This window comes from Enoplosus armatus, chromosome 12 (genome assembly GCF_043641665.1).
Source record: "Enoplosus armatus isolate fEnoArm2 chromosome 12, fEnoArm2.hap1, whole genome shotgun sequence".
Lineage (NCBI taxonomy): Eukaryota > Metazoa > Chordata > Actinopteri > Centrarchiformes > Enoplosidae > Enoplosus > Enoplosus armatus.
The window spans coordinates 12083766-12102105 of NC_092191.1; the positions used below are offsets into that span (position 1 = coordinate 12083766).

The 18340-nt window shown below is 40.2% G+C and overlaps 1 protein-coding gene across 2 annotated transcripts in view; it reads right to left on the bottom strand.

The window, feature by feature from the left end:
- marchf8 (membrane-associated ring finger (C3HC4) 8) overlaps positions 1 to 18340 on the bottom strand; it is a 72484-nt gene that overhangs the window by 50666 nt on the left and 3478 nt on the right. For both annotated transcript variants that reach the window (XM_070916308.1, XM_070916307.1), the window contains exon 2: positions 2009 to 2205. In XM_070916308.1, the coding sequence (XP_070772409.1) occupies positions 2009 to 2104 (96 nt within the window). In that variant the 5' untranslated portion in view covers positions 2105 to 2205. The remainder of the gene's footprint in view (positions 1 to 2008; positions 2206 to 18340) is intronic.

An 18340-nucleotide genomic window follows, 5' to 3' on the forward strand; every position in this document is an offset into this window, starting at 1 on the left:
TGTGTATACCATCACTTGTACAACACGGGAGATTGAAACACAGAGCCATATGCAGCATGACGAAGCCTCTTAAGAACACCTGTGCTGCTGCACTTAGTGCCCAGGATCTATTGTGATCCAATGAGGCAGAGGAGAAAGGGCAGGCCACAGACATATTGTATTAGCACCTCCCTTTGTTCCAGAGCTCAAAAAAGCAACTGCGCTCTGAGAGCACTTCACTGCGGTGTTTGATGGAGCCAGAGTACAGAAACAGAGAGGGGGAAGAGAAAGTAAAGATCGATAAGCTGCATGCGAGACTGAGAACAGATTTTGGTCAAAATCTTACAGCTGACTTCCTTCATTATCATTGACATATCAAATGTGATAACAAGCTCCGACATTTAAAAAAATCCTGATGATTCATAATGACGTCCAGATGTGAAAGGTTTAAGGAGAATAATCTTTGGATTCTGAGAAAAGTCCGAATTCAGAGAATAAAGTCAAGATCCTCAAATCAGAAATCTGTGATAGGCTCAGATGAACTTTTCAGATGTGGCTCTAATCCTCTGCTGCATAAGCAGTGGCCTGATAGGATGCTTTAGGCCTTTATTTTGGCGGCTCTTGTGGTTTACCAAATTACACATGTTTTTTGTGAAAGCTGTAACTATCCTGACCGGTATAAAAAAAACTTTTAAAGCAGCAGAGATGATGACGAAAAGTGCTCTAAATTGGTGATTTTACTGGTTCTTTTTGTAAATTTGAAGTAGCCAACGATTTACAAAACACCATGAACAAATCCTGTATTTGGCACCTTTAAAGAGTCCACTACGAAACTGTAAAACCAGATGGCCTGCAGGCGGTTTTAGGCACAAATGGAAAAGCAGACCAGACTTTAAACCAGCCTCATTAGATGCAAAACCTCTGCTCAACCCACAGGCAGCACAGAAATAATTTGTTTGTGAGAGAAACGTAATGCAGAATTTATGTTGCTGTGTTAGGATTAGCACCGCTGGCATTAAAAAATGAACTTTCTGATTGTTCTTTGATGAATCACTACAGGACACCTGCAACTTTTCTAGTTGACATTTCCCTCCAATCTTTCTGCAAAGCTTTCAGTAGGTTTTCTTTCTATGTAACGAGTTGTTTGTTAAAAATACAAATTTCATGCTGTCAAACTTAGTTTAAAAATAACACAACAAATTAATAAGAAACAAAACATCTGGCAAAATGTCTTCCTGTGGGTGTATGAGTGACGGTAAGCAGAGCATAACTCAATGTGGCGCTGATATGAAAATAGTCAACTCTGGCACTTGAAACAATGATAACAACAACTGTGAAAAGATCAAATTCAGGCTTTGTTTGCTGTGGTAAAAACTGAGGGAATTATTTTTCCTACTGTAGAAAAATAAATGGTAGTCAATCATGAAGGAGTAAAAATAGACTATGGCGACTAAATGTATGCGGACCCTCATGAATAATTGTCATTATTCCTAGCAACCTAGAAGACTTTAAGAGTAAATAATGACATTTTTAAATATCATCATTTAAGACAGGAATAACAGCAGTCATGGTTAAAAGAAACCAATGTTGATGTCAGTAGGAAATGAACAGAGGTCTCTTGTGTTTAATAATGACGTCATACTACTTCCTCTTTTGCCCCCGATGGACAAGATTCATCATTCCTACAGAAACTAGAGGATTTTGTCACTTTAACATAAGCGAATGTCATGTTTGGCCATTTGCTGAAACTACTGATGCTCTCGTTTTACTTGGTGAGACAGTCTCGAACTTTTCAATATTACTCGTCTGCCTCTCTCTGCTCTGCTGGTAGATGTTGAGTCACTCATATCACATATGTGTGATATAAGATTAGCCTACAAGTCAGTTTGTGGAGCTAAGATCGGGATTACCCCTTACTACTGTAGAAAAAAAAACCCACAACAAACACTTTATGGGATAAAACCACCTCATAATCATCAGCCCCCCCCCACCCTTGTGACCTGATTTGGACTTTTAACTCTTCACATACCTGCTTGTCCTTGTCCTTAGATTTCCCACTCCCTGACACCCGCGATGAGGTGACATCACGGGGGATGACAGAGATTTGGTGCAGTGGCATGTTCATCCCAGCAGAGCCAACCAGGGACACTCACACACACACTTCCTGTCCCGCTGCCAGAGCAAAGGGCATGATGGTCTGAACTACGACACCTCGCTCGCACTGCCCTGCAGAGGACACACAGGAGGACAGACGGAGATTAGCTGCAAGGTAACAAAATCACATTCAAATAAGGTTTAAAAACATAAAAACATATATATATATATATATATATATATATATATATCTCACTGCATCTGGACGGCTGACATACAAGTTCACACCCGGTTTGTTGTTTTCATCCAGTGTGCTGATCATTTGACTGACCTCTTCTGAATCTATGGTTCTTCAAACCAAATTCAGATTTTGAAGAGGATGGCTCTGCATCACAGAGTCTGTCTATTCATCGGTGAGTACACTGAACAACTTGTTATTTATAGTAACGTAACTTTATTTATATATCATGCAGAGACAAGCTGAGAAGACCAGCTGAGAGTGCTAATGTGAGGCTTTAACACAGCATTTATCGATGTGTAGGCCAAATAAATAGTTTTTTAAGTGCAAGTCGTCTTGGTGCTGACCTACAGTTCAGTGAAAGAATCTATCTATTCTCAAACCATCAAAAAGGTACAGTCGTCTGTTGTGAGTTTTCCACAAGAGAGCAGAAGTCTGTCCCAGAATAGCACGAGCACAGGGTGTAATAAATCACTACAGAGGTGAATCCGTGTGTGCAGGAATTCACTTTTTTCCAAAGACCTGGAGATTCTGGGCCATGATTCCCACAAAAGACAGCGCAGTGGTGCGCATGGCTCCCCGTCGTTCTTAGATAGACTCAGACTGACAGAGTCATGAAAGCAGCAGCAGTATGGGGCTGTCCTGGGGAGTTACACAAGAGGTTTTACATATGGGTCGTTTTAACTTCAGTTAATGCGGCCATCTGTACCGCCACTGACAGCAATTAAGCTTTAGCTTCTTCTTATAACTAGGCCCGTGTGTATATGTGTGTGTGTGTTTGCACGAAGGCCCCATTCGCCAAGCAAACCCTCAAGCTCTCCAGTATGAAAATGACAGGATTAAGAAACCAAAAAGCAAACGGACAGATGGGAGGTCACTGAAATGGCAGTAATCAGAAACCAGCGTTGATGGTGGGAGGGGTTGGTGGTGGTGTAGGGTTTGCACTGAGAATGCCACCCGGGTTCACAGAGGAGACGCTTCAGAAGCAGACCAACACAGACAGAGCTGCCACTTCAGTTCATCACTGCACTGTCTCTGATAAGAATCTATCAAGACGGAGAGGTGATTATGCTCATATGAACTCACTAACACTTGCAGTCAGCAGTCAAATCAGCCTCTGGTGCAACAGCTGGCAGTCTCAGCTCGGTGCCAAAGAGGGTGGGGGAGACGTGTGTCAATAAAGACCAACCAGAAAGCAACTCAGCACCCATGAACACATTTCTCCAGCAAACTAACAAATTGCCTTATGTTTGCTCAAGTCACAAATAAAGATATCATCAATTTTGTACTCCCTACTATTAATCCAAACACTAAAAGGCGGAATGTGACTTCACACAACGTGACTTGAAAACAACTCGTGCTTGATGATGATGCCTTCAGATATCCAGTAATATCCCTTTGTAAACTAAAAGGGGACAAACATGATAACACTATCAGTGGAAATCTCCATTTTCTGCATTACGGCTGCAACTAATTATCATTTATTTATATTTCAATTATCAATAAATCCAATTTGTGATGAAAGCTGGTCTCATCTGGAAAGATGAGTTGTAAAGGCTGACTAAAGAAATAAATTGTGGCTGGAAAGAGCAGACCTCGAGGAACAGAGATAGATTAGGTTTCATGGTTTATAACATACCGTAATTTTGCTGTAAGCAGATATAAGTATTTATTTATGTATTTGTTAACAACTAGTACTTCTCCTGTGGGCACCCATAAGTGGAAGCTTGGGTATAAGCAGATAATGAATGATAATATAGTTAATAACGGTTGTTAATATAAAATATGTCTTCATTGAGTAAGTTATTGATAAATACTGCAGATGAATAAACCCTTAAAATGTCCTTATATCTGCTTACAACTACATTATAATGTGTTGTGAACCCTTTATTAAATGTTTATATAATGCTTATAAATGTTAAACTGGGGAGTAAAGTGTTACTTTACCCCAAACTGTAGAGAGGTAACAAATTAAAAGAGGAAAACGCCTGAATAAATGAGAGAAGAAATATGACAAATGCAGATGTTTCCGTACAGGGCATGAGGAGTCACAGTCATCAGATCTCATCCCAACTGAATACCTACGGGAGACTTACATTAAGACAGTGCTCTCCACCACCACCATCAAAACACAACAACATGAAGGAAAATCTTTTGGAAGAATGGTGTTCATCCCTCCAGTAGAGTTTCAGAGACGTGGAGTCTATGCCAAGGAGCACTGAAGCTGTTATGGAGGCTCGTGGTGGTTTTTCTTTTATTTGTCATCGATTTCTACAACAATCCAGATGAAGTAGCTAATCTAATGGAGTTGATACAGTCGCAAATATAACTCAATACCACAGTGTGGAAAAACTGAAGAAGAGTTCATTCAGAACTGACATTTGTGTCTTGAACTGCTGATTCATATGCCAGTAAAAACCCACAGTTTAATTGTTTGTTGTGAAACACAAAAGGAGTTACACTGCACAGACTCAGCACTGGATTAACCGAGCTAATGCAGGAGGCAGTGCGCCCTTTACTGTATGTAGAGGACGCACCTTTTTTGACTGATGTTCAACCCAAACCTGAAAGCATTTTAAAATCCTGTTATGACGTTACCGTAGCTGCACGTGTTGGCCTTTGGCTAGCTCTGCTGCCAACACGCTGGAAACCTTAAATAAAAACCCAAAATGGCCTGTTGAGATCCAGTCACCAATCATTCAACCCTCTTTTCTTCTGCATGCCTTGATTCTTTCCTTCAGAGGCCATCAGTCTCGATTATGTTACACGTTAAGTGGATTTTGTGACTTGAATGCAAAAGCAGTTAAGTGATTTCATCCCTTTTGGTAATTCTATCTTCATCATGAGCCATTACGTGACCTCCCTGTGAGTTAGTGAGCTATGGCTGAGGAATACAGGTCACTTTGATGAGCAGAGAGCACACAGAGTCATATTGTGTGTGTGTGTGTGTGTGTGTGTGTGTGTGTGTGTGTGTGTGAGTGTGAGTGTGAGTGTGTGTGTGTGAGAGAGAGAGAGAGAGAGAGAGGCTAATGAGTTGCAGTAAATGAGCGTGGGTCAGGGGACAAAGTTGTCTGCCTGAGGGCATCGCCACATGGTAGCATCATTAAAGTATTTCAGTCGCAAATGTTTGTATTAATTACAAAGCGGGTGTTCTTGAGTAATTTCCCGAGCTATGTTGTGAAGTAAATAAGAGGGACAAACAAAGAAATCAAGACGGTCTGTGTCGTGTATTTGATCTCTACATTTGCAGAGCTGTGGCTCAGCACTCAAATACTTTTGAGGCAGTTCGATGAAACAACCAACAGCATCCATCACTGTGGCCACAACACAGACCGCTGCTGCACCAGAGAGCTTGTTACTATACATCTAAGGAATAACAACTGCAGTAAAATCCTCCACTCCACTCTTAATTGGTATTGCGTAGCAAGCCTTTGTTGGACTGAGAGGCTGCACTAATGGGGCGAGAGATGCGCTAGATAGACAGTCGGGATTACACTTTCACCATACGTATATATAAACATTCAGTTCTGTGCTATAGTGTGAATATTTTTAGGTTTATTAAACCTAAACTCAGTCTGTCAATCAAGCTGTCAGAAGGTCCCTTAGATGGGAGATCAGGGCCATTTTCCAGTTGTGTGTGTCCTTCGGGCTGGCTGCCAGTCAAAGAGTTCACTGCAACAAATATAATAGATACAAATCCGACTGCACTCCAACCAATCACAGGCCTCCTGTGGTTCCAATTTGACGCTGACCTGTTGTCATGGCAGCAGATCCAGAGGTCGGTTTAAGCCGCTACGGGGACAGTAGGTTCGGATAAATGGACGCACTTCTGACTGGTTATAAGAGACTGTGAGAGTGAGCATGTTTTTCAAGTGAGCACCAGGGCTGGTCGATAACTCAATATCATTATTTACTGACTTTCAGTGAAATTGTATTGTGGTGATATGAAAGCAAATGGTAACTAAAAACTAACACAATGAGTTTTGTTTTACATGTGAGGAGTTTTCAGACGTAATGCGCGCAGAGGAACAGTTCATTGCCCAGAACATCGATATCATTATTCAACCTCCTCAACTCCACTGACCCTCATCGTTCTTGGCCTGAATTGTCATTTCGTTTCACTTTATTCATTCCGCCTGACATTGGGATCATGTTGTTGTTGTCAAAATGTTGTTGTTCATTTCTTGTTGGGTTACTTTGTTTTGTTTTGCCCTAACCAATCAGTCGAAGCGAGTGATGACTCTGTCCTGCCAAAGTTATTTTCAGTTAACATGGAAGCTGCAGTATCTGTTGCTGGGGGCACTTAACTTAAAGGGAAACTGCAACGGTTTCACACATCAAAGTCTGTTTATGGGTCTTGGGGAGTACTTCTGAGTATGTGAAGAAAGTTGTATAAAACCTTTTGTGGTTCCAGAGGGAGCTGTGTGAAATCTGATAAACTGCCTCAAGTGACATCACTTGATATGTGTCGGCTGGGACCAAAGACTGCAAGTTTGAAAACTGAAAGAGTTTGGGAGAAAGAAATGAGCTTACCAGACCTCTGTAGTGCGCTCCTCATCTCTGCTTGAGGCTCTATTAGCTGCTGCTAGCATAACACACCAAACTGTTGGCGGTCGAGTTGCATTTTGTTGTATTTTGCTTCACATAACGAGAGATGAGCTCTCTTATTAGCCTCGTTTCCAGCAGCAGCAGGCAGCTGTTTTAAGTCAATAAGCTCAGATAAAGCCACTGTACACTACCTGCTCAGCACCAAACAGCAGACAGACACAGTTTGTGACTGGCTGGTGAACATAGTGGAACATTTTTGTGGGAGACCAAAAACAGGGGGGTAAAATGAGAGTGAATATTGGACTTGTATTTGTCAGGTGGCCAGACACACAACTCCAAATGCATGATAATGTTGCTCCATGTCTGCTGCATGTGTAAATAAGCCACTATATGCTAATGCATTTGCCATATCAACATTTAGAAGGTGATAATGTCAATGTTGTGTTTACAGCTTGCTACTCTGCCCCCAACAAATTAATCAAACTATTAATGTACAATAAATTAAAAAAGGGATTAATGTGATTTTGCACACATTTATCATGTCATGATACTATTGATGTGGGAAAAATATTATACTAACGGGATATTGAGGCCCATTTCACAGCCCAGGCCTAGTTTACCACACATCTGCCAGAGGAGAGTCCTGACCACAGCAGGTCCACAGAGACCAGGCCATCAAAATATTACTATAGCTCCTATTATCTCGCTGAAGTCCATTTATTTCATAAAAAGATAATTCAGCCCTTCTCTCCAGCCCTTCCCCTCTCTGTTCCTGCACCAGGTAGATCGCAGTCCTGCCTCCTCCATGTTCTGCTCAGCTGAGCTCTGCTGTTATTCAGTTTGCCAAGAGGCCCCTCCGTGTCCCTGCTGTCAGATCAGACCTGAGATATGGCTGAGAGCCCGTTCTCCGACTCTGATGCGCAACCAGGCAGAAAAGCTCGGCTGTGTATCAATCAATCCTAGCATTACTGTACTACAGCTATAATCTATATTTAAAGAGGTGTCTTCCCCGAGGATTGGTGGGTTATGAAAGAGATTGGAAATCAGATAGATTAAGGGCCTTAAAAATGTCGGGTTTAACAGATATTACAACTATATTTTGGATTCCAATTGAGTTAAATGCATGAATTCTGCAGCCTCATTAAAAAAGGAAAAGAGTTTGTTCTGCCTCTTAATCTGTGATTTTATGCTCATTACAGTTTTAGAGAGAATCATTTCGCAAACTGTGAAGGTCTGATTTGACTGTCATACCCACTGCAATAACACAGTTGAGTATGTGGTGTTCTTCATTAAGACAGCTCTCATACATTTTACCCCCACAGAAATATACAGTATAGTATAACGCTTGAAAATGTAATTTTCTTGCTATGATTGTTGTTCCCCCTGGGGATGTGTCACATTGTCACTGAATCATTTTATGGGGGAAAGTCTTCATAAAAAAAAAAAAGCTGCTAACATGTCTGTATGCTGGACCGGTGCCCCTGCTGAAAGGTACGAGTCAGGGGAGAGAAGGCGGGCATTAATTTCATCATGGCACAGATCCTATAGCCATGTTGGCAGCGGTGACTGGACTTAATGCCCTGCCAGATACACAAACACACACGGATTAACAGAGTATCAGTAAAACCTGATGGACTCCTCTGCTAAAGCCTGCTGTAGCTCACTTCCACACACACACATAAACAAACAGAGACACATCAAATTTGGCACTGCAGTTCCTCATAAGTTTGGATAAATTACCAAACAAATTTAACTGTCAAACTTAAACTGTGATAATTTTCACCGTCACTGACATTGTATAATTTCACATACACACATACAAACACACAGGCCTGCGCTGCACCGAGCTTGAAGACTGGTGATTACTTGAACACTTTTTCATAACCAGAATAAATTATCATAATGTTTTTTGAGCTCATTGTCATTTCAAATGTAGCTGCATCATTTATCAGCACCAGTGCGGTCTGAATAATCCTGCGGCTTCTTCTCTGCCTCCTAAATGTCTCCGTGCCCTATATTTACCTGATATGCAGGATTAATCAAAAGCATCTCTGATATTTAACTTCACTGCATTCATAATGCCTCTGTTCGTCGTCCCATTTGATTATGAGTCCCAGTTTGAGTGTGATTAATTGTGTGGTTGGTGTAATGAGCTCTGAACAGAAATCTGGGATAAAACTTGTTGATCAGGAAAACGTGAAAGCTGCTGATTTGCACACACACCAACAAAATTCTCTGGGATTTCACCAACATTTAACAAAATGATCTTCACTTTTAAACACACTCTTTCTCAGCAGCCAAGGCAGCATGAATGACGGCCAGAGCAAAAAGAGACGGAGAGACAAAAGGGATAACACAGTGTGCACACATAATGGCACCCTGCAGGAACTTCCACTTCTGTAAAGGAGAAAGGATCCGTTTATTTACAGTAAATGTTTTATTTTCAGTACCGCTTCCAAAATACACACAGTAACTCTCCCTTCGATACTCACAAGTGGGGCATTCAAAGTTGAGTTAAATACTTGATTTAGACACAATTCTTTCAGTTAATCCTTGAACTGCCTTCAACCTTCCCCATCACCATCGATTTCCCAAGAGACCCACGAGAAGAGCTATTTCATTCATTCTGTCAAAGTCTGACAGAATGAAGTGAAAGTCAGAAATGACGTGAAGTGAGTCTCTCATCTTGTTGCCAAATTCAACATGTTAAAAAAGACCTGCCTAAAATGTTTACTTCAACTCTGTACTATTAAAACTCCTCCAATAAAACCATCAACAATACCCCTGTGAACCTTGCTAAGCCCTAAAATTAGGGGATGTATTTTTGTGCATTAACCTCTAAAAACATGTTTCTTTTTTCCCAAGACACCACAGTTCCATCTTTATAATCTAGAAGTGATTTCAAAGACTTCAGACGTTGTGACAGTTGATGTCACACTCTTACAGGAATATTCCAACAGAGACACCGCTTGACAAAGACATTTTAAGAGGAACTCTCCAGAAAAACCACAACTTTTTACACAATTCTTGTGCAGAGCAAACGAGATATAACGTGTTAATTAGTGAGCTTTACAGGTGCTGGTAGGTGGATTATGTTCCCTATGGACAGAGCCAGGCTAGCTGTTTCCACCTGCTTCCAGGCTTTATGCTAAGCTAAGCTAATTGGCAAGAGTGTATCAATCTTCTCATCTAACTCTTAACAAGAAGGCAAGAAGGTGCTCCTCTCCCAAAATGTCACAATATTCCTTTAACATATGGTTCCAAGACGGCAATGAAATGCCATTTACTTGTAACGTACATCTTGAAGTACATATATTGTGAAAGCACATTAGTGGTGCCAATAAAAAAACCTTAAAACAGGAGTCAGAAGAAATCTCTTATCGAAACTTTATCTCTCCTCACTCTTTTTCTTGATAAAGAACAATGCAGATGATATTCCTGAAGCAGGCCTTTCAGTTTTATCTGGCAGAGACGGTTTCACTAGTTGAAATGACAAACATTGCCAGCAGCAGATTACATCAACTGTAGCCTGTAGTTAATTAACGGTAATGCCCTAAGTACCTTACCCAAAGGCCAAACTGGTTATTGTCTATTGTTGTGAACATTACTGTAGGCTACCATTAAAAACTGCAATGTTTATGCCTTGTTATCCAACAAAAGGTGATTACAGATCTCAAATGGGTGTTTGAGTTTTGGTTAATTATAATTTAGTTGGGGGGTTTTTCACAAAAAAAAAGGTGAAACTGAACCTAAATAAATTTGAAAGGATTCAGACTCAATAAAATGTTAGAGAACACAATCCATAACCATCACAGATAAATAAGGTATTCAAACAACGTTACTGACAAAAGGCTGTGCAGCAGTACGGCCATAATGCAGCCAGACCAGCTGCAAGCCAAAGACAAAGTGTACGGTAAAAAAAAACGTATTCTCTCTCTCTGATAGCCTCACAAGCTGCCACAACAAGGCAGAAACTAAATCTAAATACTAGCAAAATAACATCTACTCAAAACTCAAAAAGGACCTGATAAGAGTTTTGACAGGATGCTGTTCAATTCTCTGTGTGTGTGTGTGTGTGTGTGTGTCTGTTATGGCAACTAAGAGAATGCATGAGTACTGATTTTACTGGAAGAGCAGAATGATAAATCAGGAGAGAAAAGTGCAAACACATCAAAAACTCCAGAGTGTGAAGACAGGAATTGAAATTGTTAGACAGGGCAGTCTCTTACATTGTAGACACACTCCACAGAACACACACACTGAGTATGCAACTTTTGTAATCTCCCTGCTACAGCCGATACTGTAAAGGGGAAGTAGAACACAGCACAGAGGAAGCCAGAGCTCTTAACTTTATTGCAGAGGCAAATTTGAATATCAACCTCAACCAGACCTCATTTTCAAAAGATTTTATTTTCTGCAGATGTCCAGTGATGAAGTTGTCGAGGTAAAGTTGAGTGGAAGCCTGCTGCTCATTTTAATGAGGCACTGCCAACACTGAAAGATGCAACAGCAAGAGAAGTGTGACACTACAGGATTTCACCAGGAGTGGAAATACCAACATGGTGTTACATATCCCTTCCAGTGCAAACAGAACTGCTGATTATTGTCTTGATTTATTGATGAATCATTTGGTCTATAAAACATCAGAAAACAGTGAAAAATGCTCATCACAGTTTCCTAGAGCAGATGTCAGATGTCTCATTTTGTCCAAACAAAACCAAGATATATTTACTATCATTTGAGACGAGGAAAAGCAGCAAATGTTTGGCGTTTTTTCTTGCAAGTATTGTGTTTTACTCTATGTTGTTACTCCACCATACAAAGGCAAAATGTTTTGACTTTGCTTTGAAAGGTAATTAGTTCAATGCTGATGCAATAATGACTCCCCGATACTTGGCAAACAGGTGTATTAGTTTAGACAACTATAGCACAGAAGCCTTCATGTATTGCTCTTGTCGCTGATGCCCAACAACAGTCAACAAGCCAAAAGAAGGCATGAAGTCAGTTTTTCATGCCACTTATTTGGAGTAATGAAAATGGCCAGCACAGCCATTTTTTGACGGTCTTGCAATAATTTTAGGACTTGCTTCCTGAATTTTCACATACTTTGTCTTTAACCTATTTTTGCTTGTGCAGCTGAATTGCTTCACTCCGACAAGTCCAAAGGGGGACTCCACTCAGATGAAATAGCCAAGAAAAAGTAAAATTTTATGTGAAATTAACATTTTATTGTTCTAAAACACAACTTATTCACGGATAGTGATTTAAAATCTGCAATAAATCAAAGGGACACGACATGAATGACAAGGACACACACTAACACACGAGGACATGCTGAAACTATTTTATATATTTTATTGATTGATTTAGTATCATGTTTCTAGATGCAATCCATACTGTATATTTAGTATTACAATGAGGCCAAAGAAGCCATTTTTCCTCATGATTATTGGGGTAACACTAAAATAAACATGTAGCACAGCATCTACTGTAGGTATCTTTCTTTGCTAACACCTACTTGTCCTCCAAGCACTTCAAGTCATTAAAAGCTGTTTGAAAACTGGATGAAGCAACAAAGACTAAATGCTTGCAGGTTATCACAAGACGTATCACAGCTATTAATTTCTTTTGTGACAGTGGGAGATTACTAATGCAGAAATGTAGAAATGTTCTGAGTCACACTGCTTACTTCATATTTACTGTATTAATAAAGGGTTTATCCACATTTCCTCATACCTGCTGTTAAAGGAGATGATTAAGTTTCATCCGTCACTCAAGAGAGGCTTACACTCAAAAATGTCCTAACTCAGTTGTGGAGTAATGAGGGACTCGCCCACAACTACAGACACTAAGAGTCAAAAGGTCTTCAAAAGGTCATCCATATTACATAATAATATGAAGACATATTTCCTCACTTACATCTAGTGGTATCTGGCCACTTTTTATTAGGGATTATATCTTTGTTAGAAGTGGCCTGGGGGTTTAAAAGCCAACCAAGTAACAGCAATGTTCCTGCTTCAAGTCTGGGAGAGGACCTTTGTTGCATGTTATCCCTCCTTCCCTCTCTCCCCTCATTTCCTGTTAACTTTCTATTCTTCTCTATCTAATGAACGGAAAATATGCCCACCACAAAGTACTTTAAAAAAAAAATAGTCAAGTCAATGAACACTGTTCACACCAAGATCTGAGGATTATCCAGAGCCAGTGGGAGTGTTTTTCAACTCACCGAGCACTGCACTACACCACATTACAGGAAGCCATTCACATCCAAACGGTTCATAATTTTGTCTATGAAAATGTCTCAGAAGCCAGGTTGAGAAATTCAAAATGCTTGTTTTATCCAAACAAGATATTCAGTTCATTATCATTCCCTATATGGCAAAGAAAAGCATCTTATTCTCACATTTGGGAAGCTGGAACAGGAAAATGTTTGGCATTTTTCTTTAAAATTCACTGAAACTCTTAAATTATTATCAAAATAGTTGCCCATTAATATTCTATTGACTGGCTAATCGAACACTGTGGAAAATATGTCTTTTTACGATTCAGGTTAAGACATTTTTAGTGTCTCTAGAGATCAGATGTTGACGTTTGGGGTGATGAGACATGGTGCACATATGGGGAGAGTGGGTTATTCATCACACAACCTTTGACACATCAATACATGTCTTGATTTAGACCCCTCATCCTCCTCCGTTTCCTCACAGCAGCCATATCCAATGTAAGGGAACAAATGAAGATGTCAGGTTGGTTTGACAAAGCGACCCAGCATCCTCCACACGCACCCCTCACCTCTTTGTAATGGGGATAATTAGACCTACGTGGCTCCGACATAACCCACACTCGAGTCTGTACAACCTGACAAAACTAAACATTGTGACACTGATTAGTGTCTATCAATGTGACTCAAGCAAATACAATGGTCATGTAAGGTGCATTTAACATGCTCAGCTCAGAAAAGAGGCCAAAGGCTGGTGGTTACATAGCCATAATCACCTTATTTGCTTACGTAAAATCCTAAAAATGTTACATACAGCAGCAGACCTGACAGAACAGCTGTCTAAATCCCCCCCTGGACAGCACACATTACTCTAAAGGTTGTCAAGAAAAAGAAAAGGCAGTTATCCATCTCACCCATCACTCCAGCTGTTCACCTGAGTGGTTTGAAAGTTGCCACAGCTGTCAGTGTGATTGCACCAGTTTCAACAGCTGCACACACACAGCAACTTCCCTTTAACTGAATTAATATTTGTCAAACAAACTAATTTATTGCTTGAAAAACTAATTCAAACCTACTACATCCCATTATGTCTACAAAACCAATTTGCACAAGCAATAACAGGATGAATTCATTATTTAAAACCTATTAATGACTGCAACACACTCAGGCTTGAATTAAAATGATCAAAGAATCACAGTGGAGACGCATTAGAGATTTGAAGATTGAATTATGTTTGCTGCTGTAACAGGGGACTTGGATGGATGTATTATTTGCTGAGATTTAAGTCATGAATACACTTAAGAAAAAATTACAAGCAGCAAGCCGCCTTTGGCAAAGCAAACACCATCAGCAAGAGTCTGAAACAATCGATGTGGAACAACAGAAAAGTCATTAGTAATAAAAACTAATTTCATATTCATAATGAAATGACAGTAGTGACTCATTCTGCTGTTGGGATCTTGCTTTGCAGAAATCCACATTAAGTTGATTATATATCTGTACTGTTTACAAACACTTGAGTAAATTACACATGAGCGGTGGATTGATAATGTTCCAAAAGAAACCCCCCCAAAAAAGTTCCACAGTTGCACACCACTTCCCAAAGATCGCATGACAATCGGTGTTTAAAATACAATGACATCTAAACTCTTTTCTCTGTCTGCCCAGACGCCGTGGCTGCTGCTGCTGCTGCTGCTGCTGCTCAATTACACAGTTTTTCCTGCAGTTAGTCCAAACAAAACACTGCTGCCGATGTGTGTAGAAGCAAATATAGAAACTTTCATGAAATGCCTATAGGACGAGTCGCTACTGCATAATATCAGTCAGTGGCAAGAAAAAAAAAAAGTGTATTTACAAGGAAAGGTCACAGAGTTAGCATAGCATACTTTAGATTTTCAAACTCTAAGACAGCTATTCTCCGTGAAACTCATCTTGCACAGACTAGAAAGTTGCTTGGGTTAGATAATAAATTACATTGAACATCATGGTTAAATTAACTTGATCAGAGAGTGAACTTTATTGTTGCACGTGTTGATTTGGAAAGTCAGATTCTAGTGTGATTGGACGCAGGAAGGAACTTCTGGTAATGGATGAAAATGATGGTTTGTCAGCCTATCACTACCACATGAACGCACTAGAAGACAAACACTTGAAATCAGTGTGTGTATCAATAACGTCGAAGCTTTGACAGAAAATGATTTTGGGAAGCATGATGGATTACCTGTCATAAAACCTTCAGCAAGTTGATTTCTTTACTCCAACAAAGGTAATGAAAACAGGCGCCTGACTGGCTTTCAGAAATCTAATCAAATATGACATGCTGTAGAAAATAGTTGATAGTGATGTAAAGCAGCGTGCAGTATAGTGCATTTATTTAAAAGATAAAAAACTGAACTGGAGCTTGAATAAGCTTTGCTCTTATGAATCAAAGTTCAGGAAAACAGTAAGGTTCAACACACTCTTCACGAGCAGAAACTGAGTTAATTAAACTGATTTTCTTTCTTTTATAATAAGAAGGCTGCATGTTTTTCTAGGTTCCCTCGACTGATTCATTATAGACACACAGGTTTCAAAAAATGACTTGATGTCCTGCCATGCAAACAGTCTGAATAAATATGATTGATTATATACAGTACATCAAAATATACTGTAGTCACATTGCAACTGGAGAGACTGTCAACAAAGACATCCATATAAATGAAATACACTGAGCTTCGGTTCTCAATGAGGAACTTAAAGACAATTTTCATCCTTATTTCCACACTGTCGTATCATTTTAATCAGGTGCTCCTGTTTCAAGACGCCACTGTCAACACTGCTGATCAGCAAGTAATGTGTCAAGTCTGCAGTCAGCCCACCAGTCAGACACAGACACAAGATAAAAATGAAAAACTTGAAGAAACAAGAGGAGAAACACAATAAATGCAGATTCTTCCAAACAAAACGAAAGGGGTCATTGAATGGGTTGATCAGAATGGAACGGTCAACTGAACACTATGCAAGTTTTTAGACTGACCATCATCAAAATACCAAATAGTCTTAGAAGAACGCAGTTTGATCCCTCCTGTGGAGCAGTGGAGACTTGGAGAATCTATGCCAAATCTACACTGAAGCTCTTCTGGAAACTTACTAAGACACCTTGTATTTTATGTTTTCCTTTAATTTGTCATCCATCTGTAACACAAGAGACAATTCCAATCCGGCTACAAAGTATAGTTTTGACTATTTGGATCATCTTTTTTCAAGGCGATATTCACACATCCAGCTGTCTCAGATGCAGGTGCATTGGAAAGTATTACTTCAGTCTTGAGAAACGAAGATCTGATTTCGGTCCCTCTGGACTTTTGTCAAGAGTAAACACTCTTGACTAAGATCCAGAGGGACCGAAACGTTACTATGATCAATAAATTGTGATGCTGAGCAAGAGCAGTGTGCGGCATCTTCTTTTCTCAAGACTGAGTATTTGGATCAAACATGAGTCACTGTATTTGCACAAATGTGTGTTGCATCTGGCTCCAGTAACACTATTGTACTATTGTGGCTCCTTCCCCACACCCTCGTCATGATTCGCTGCCACGAGCAGACAGAAACCTTGAGAGACCGTGAAAGCCCTAATGACATCATCAACCATAGCCCACTACCTGCAGCAGTGCCATCTCACAGCTGAGCCAGCACTTCTGCTCGCCTGATGTATAGCAGCTGTCGAGCACTCCCCCTCTTTCATCCCGCACATTATAATTTCATTGCACCCGTTGAACACACACACACACACACACACACACACACACACACAAGATCTGTCCTGTTGTCCCATAACCTGTGTTTTTTAACTACTGCTGCTAGCATCACTCCAGCGAGGTTTAATTCACAGGGGTGTATGACATCATCTATAGGAGGAAGTCATTAGATTGGATCAATACTCTATCCCCTTCAGATGAAGACCAGTCACAGTGGGCCACAGTAGCAGGGCAGACCAGGATTGAGTTAGTGCATGAGAGGCAAAGAGAAACGACACCGTATGATACCTTATTATGTTATTGCATTACAGCCCAGCCAGACGCTGATACAACAAGACTAGCAGGGGACGTATTCATACGATTAAAGTCCAGGATCAGATGACAAGAGCAGTATGGGACAGCTGCACCGAGTCTACACACCACTGGGAACCTTGTGGTACGATTGCAGCCGCCATATGGTGGTAAAATTGTTAATATGCTTTTAATTAGTTCAGCCGAGTATCAATTCAAAAAAGTAGAACTTGCTAAGCTGGAAGTCTAGTTAAGTGTGGTAATGACTGACACTATTACAACTTCCTTATAGTCACAGGAGTCCAGGAAAACCCACATCCTGAGTAACGCACGCATGCACGCACATATTCCTGTAAAAGGGAACAGGACACGTATGAAGACAGGTTTTTGTTGGCTGGATCCATTTCCTGTCTCTTTGCAGAATGCAATCAATATTATTTTACAGATGAACCACCAGAGTGAGGAGTCAGGGATAAGCAGCTGATGTAGAAATGCAGAGGGAGTCAGAGAGCCGCGTCTGCAGGTGCCATTTTGAAACAGGTTGACATTAAGAATAGGAATTAAAATGTATTAGGACTAAAGAGAAATGCGGTAGATTGAGTAGCGCACAAATCACAAGTGGTGTGGTTAACTGGAACATGATCACATCCTCCAACAACACAGTTAATGTACCGGAATACAGCAAAAGAAGGAAGAGTGTGTGTGCATGTGTGTGCATGTGTGTGCGTGTGTGTGTGTGTGTGTGTGTGTGTGTGTGTGTGTGTGTGCGTGTGCGTGTGTGTGCGTGTGTGTGTGTGTGCGTGTGTGTGTGTGTGTGTGTGTGCATGTGTGTGTGTGTGCGTGTGTGCGTGTGTGTGTGTGCGTGTGTGTGTGTGTGTGTGGAGAGAGAGAGAGAGAGAGACTGGGGAGGGGGAGAGACTTATATTGTCTTGTTGATAAGGATAATCTACTTAGTTAAAACATTATCTCAAAAAGCAATTACTGTTTTAGATTAATCTTTTTTTTTTCAAATCAATGAATGACTTAAAAAGGTATGGCTGAAACAATCAGTCAATTAATTGATTATCTGATTGAAATTAATCGTCAACACATTTGATAATTCATTTGATTAAGTTCATTTTTCAAGAAGAAAATGCCAAATATGAATTAGTTGTTTTTTGTCTTCTATGGTAGTAAATGTGATATTTTTGGCTTTTGGACTGTTGGTCAGACAAAACAAGACATTTGAAGACA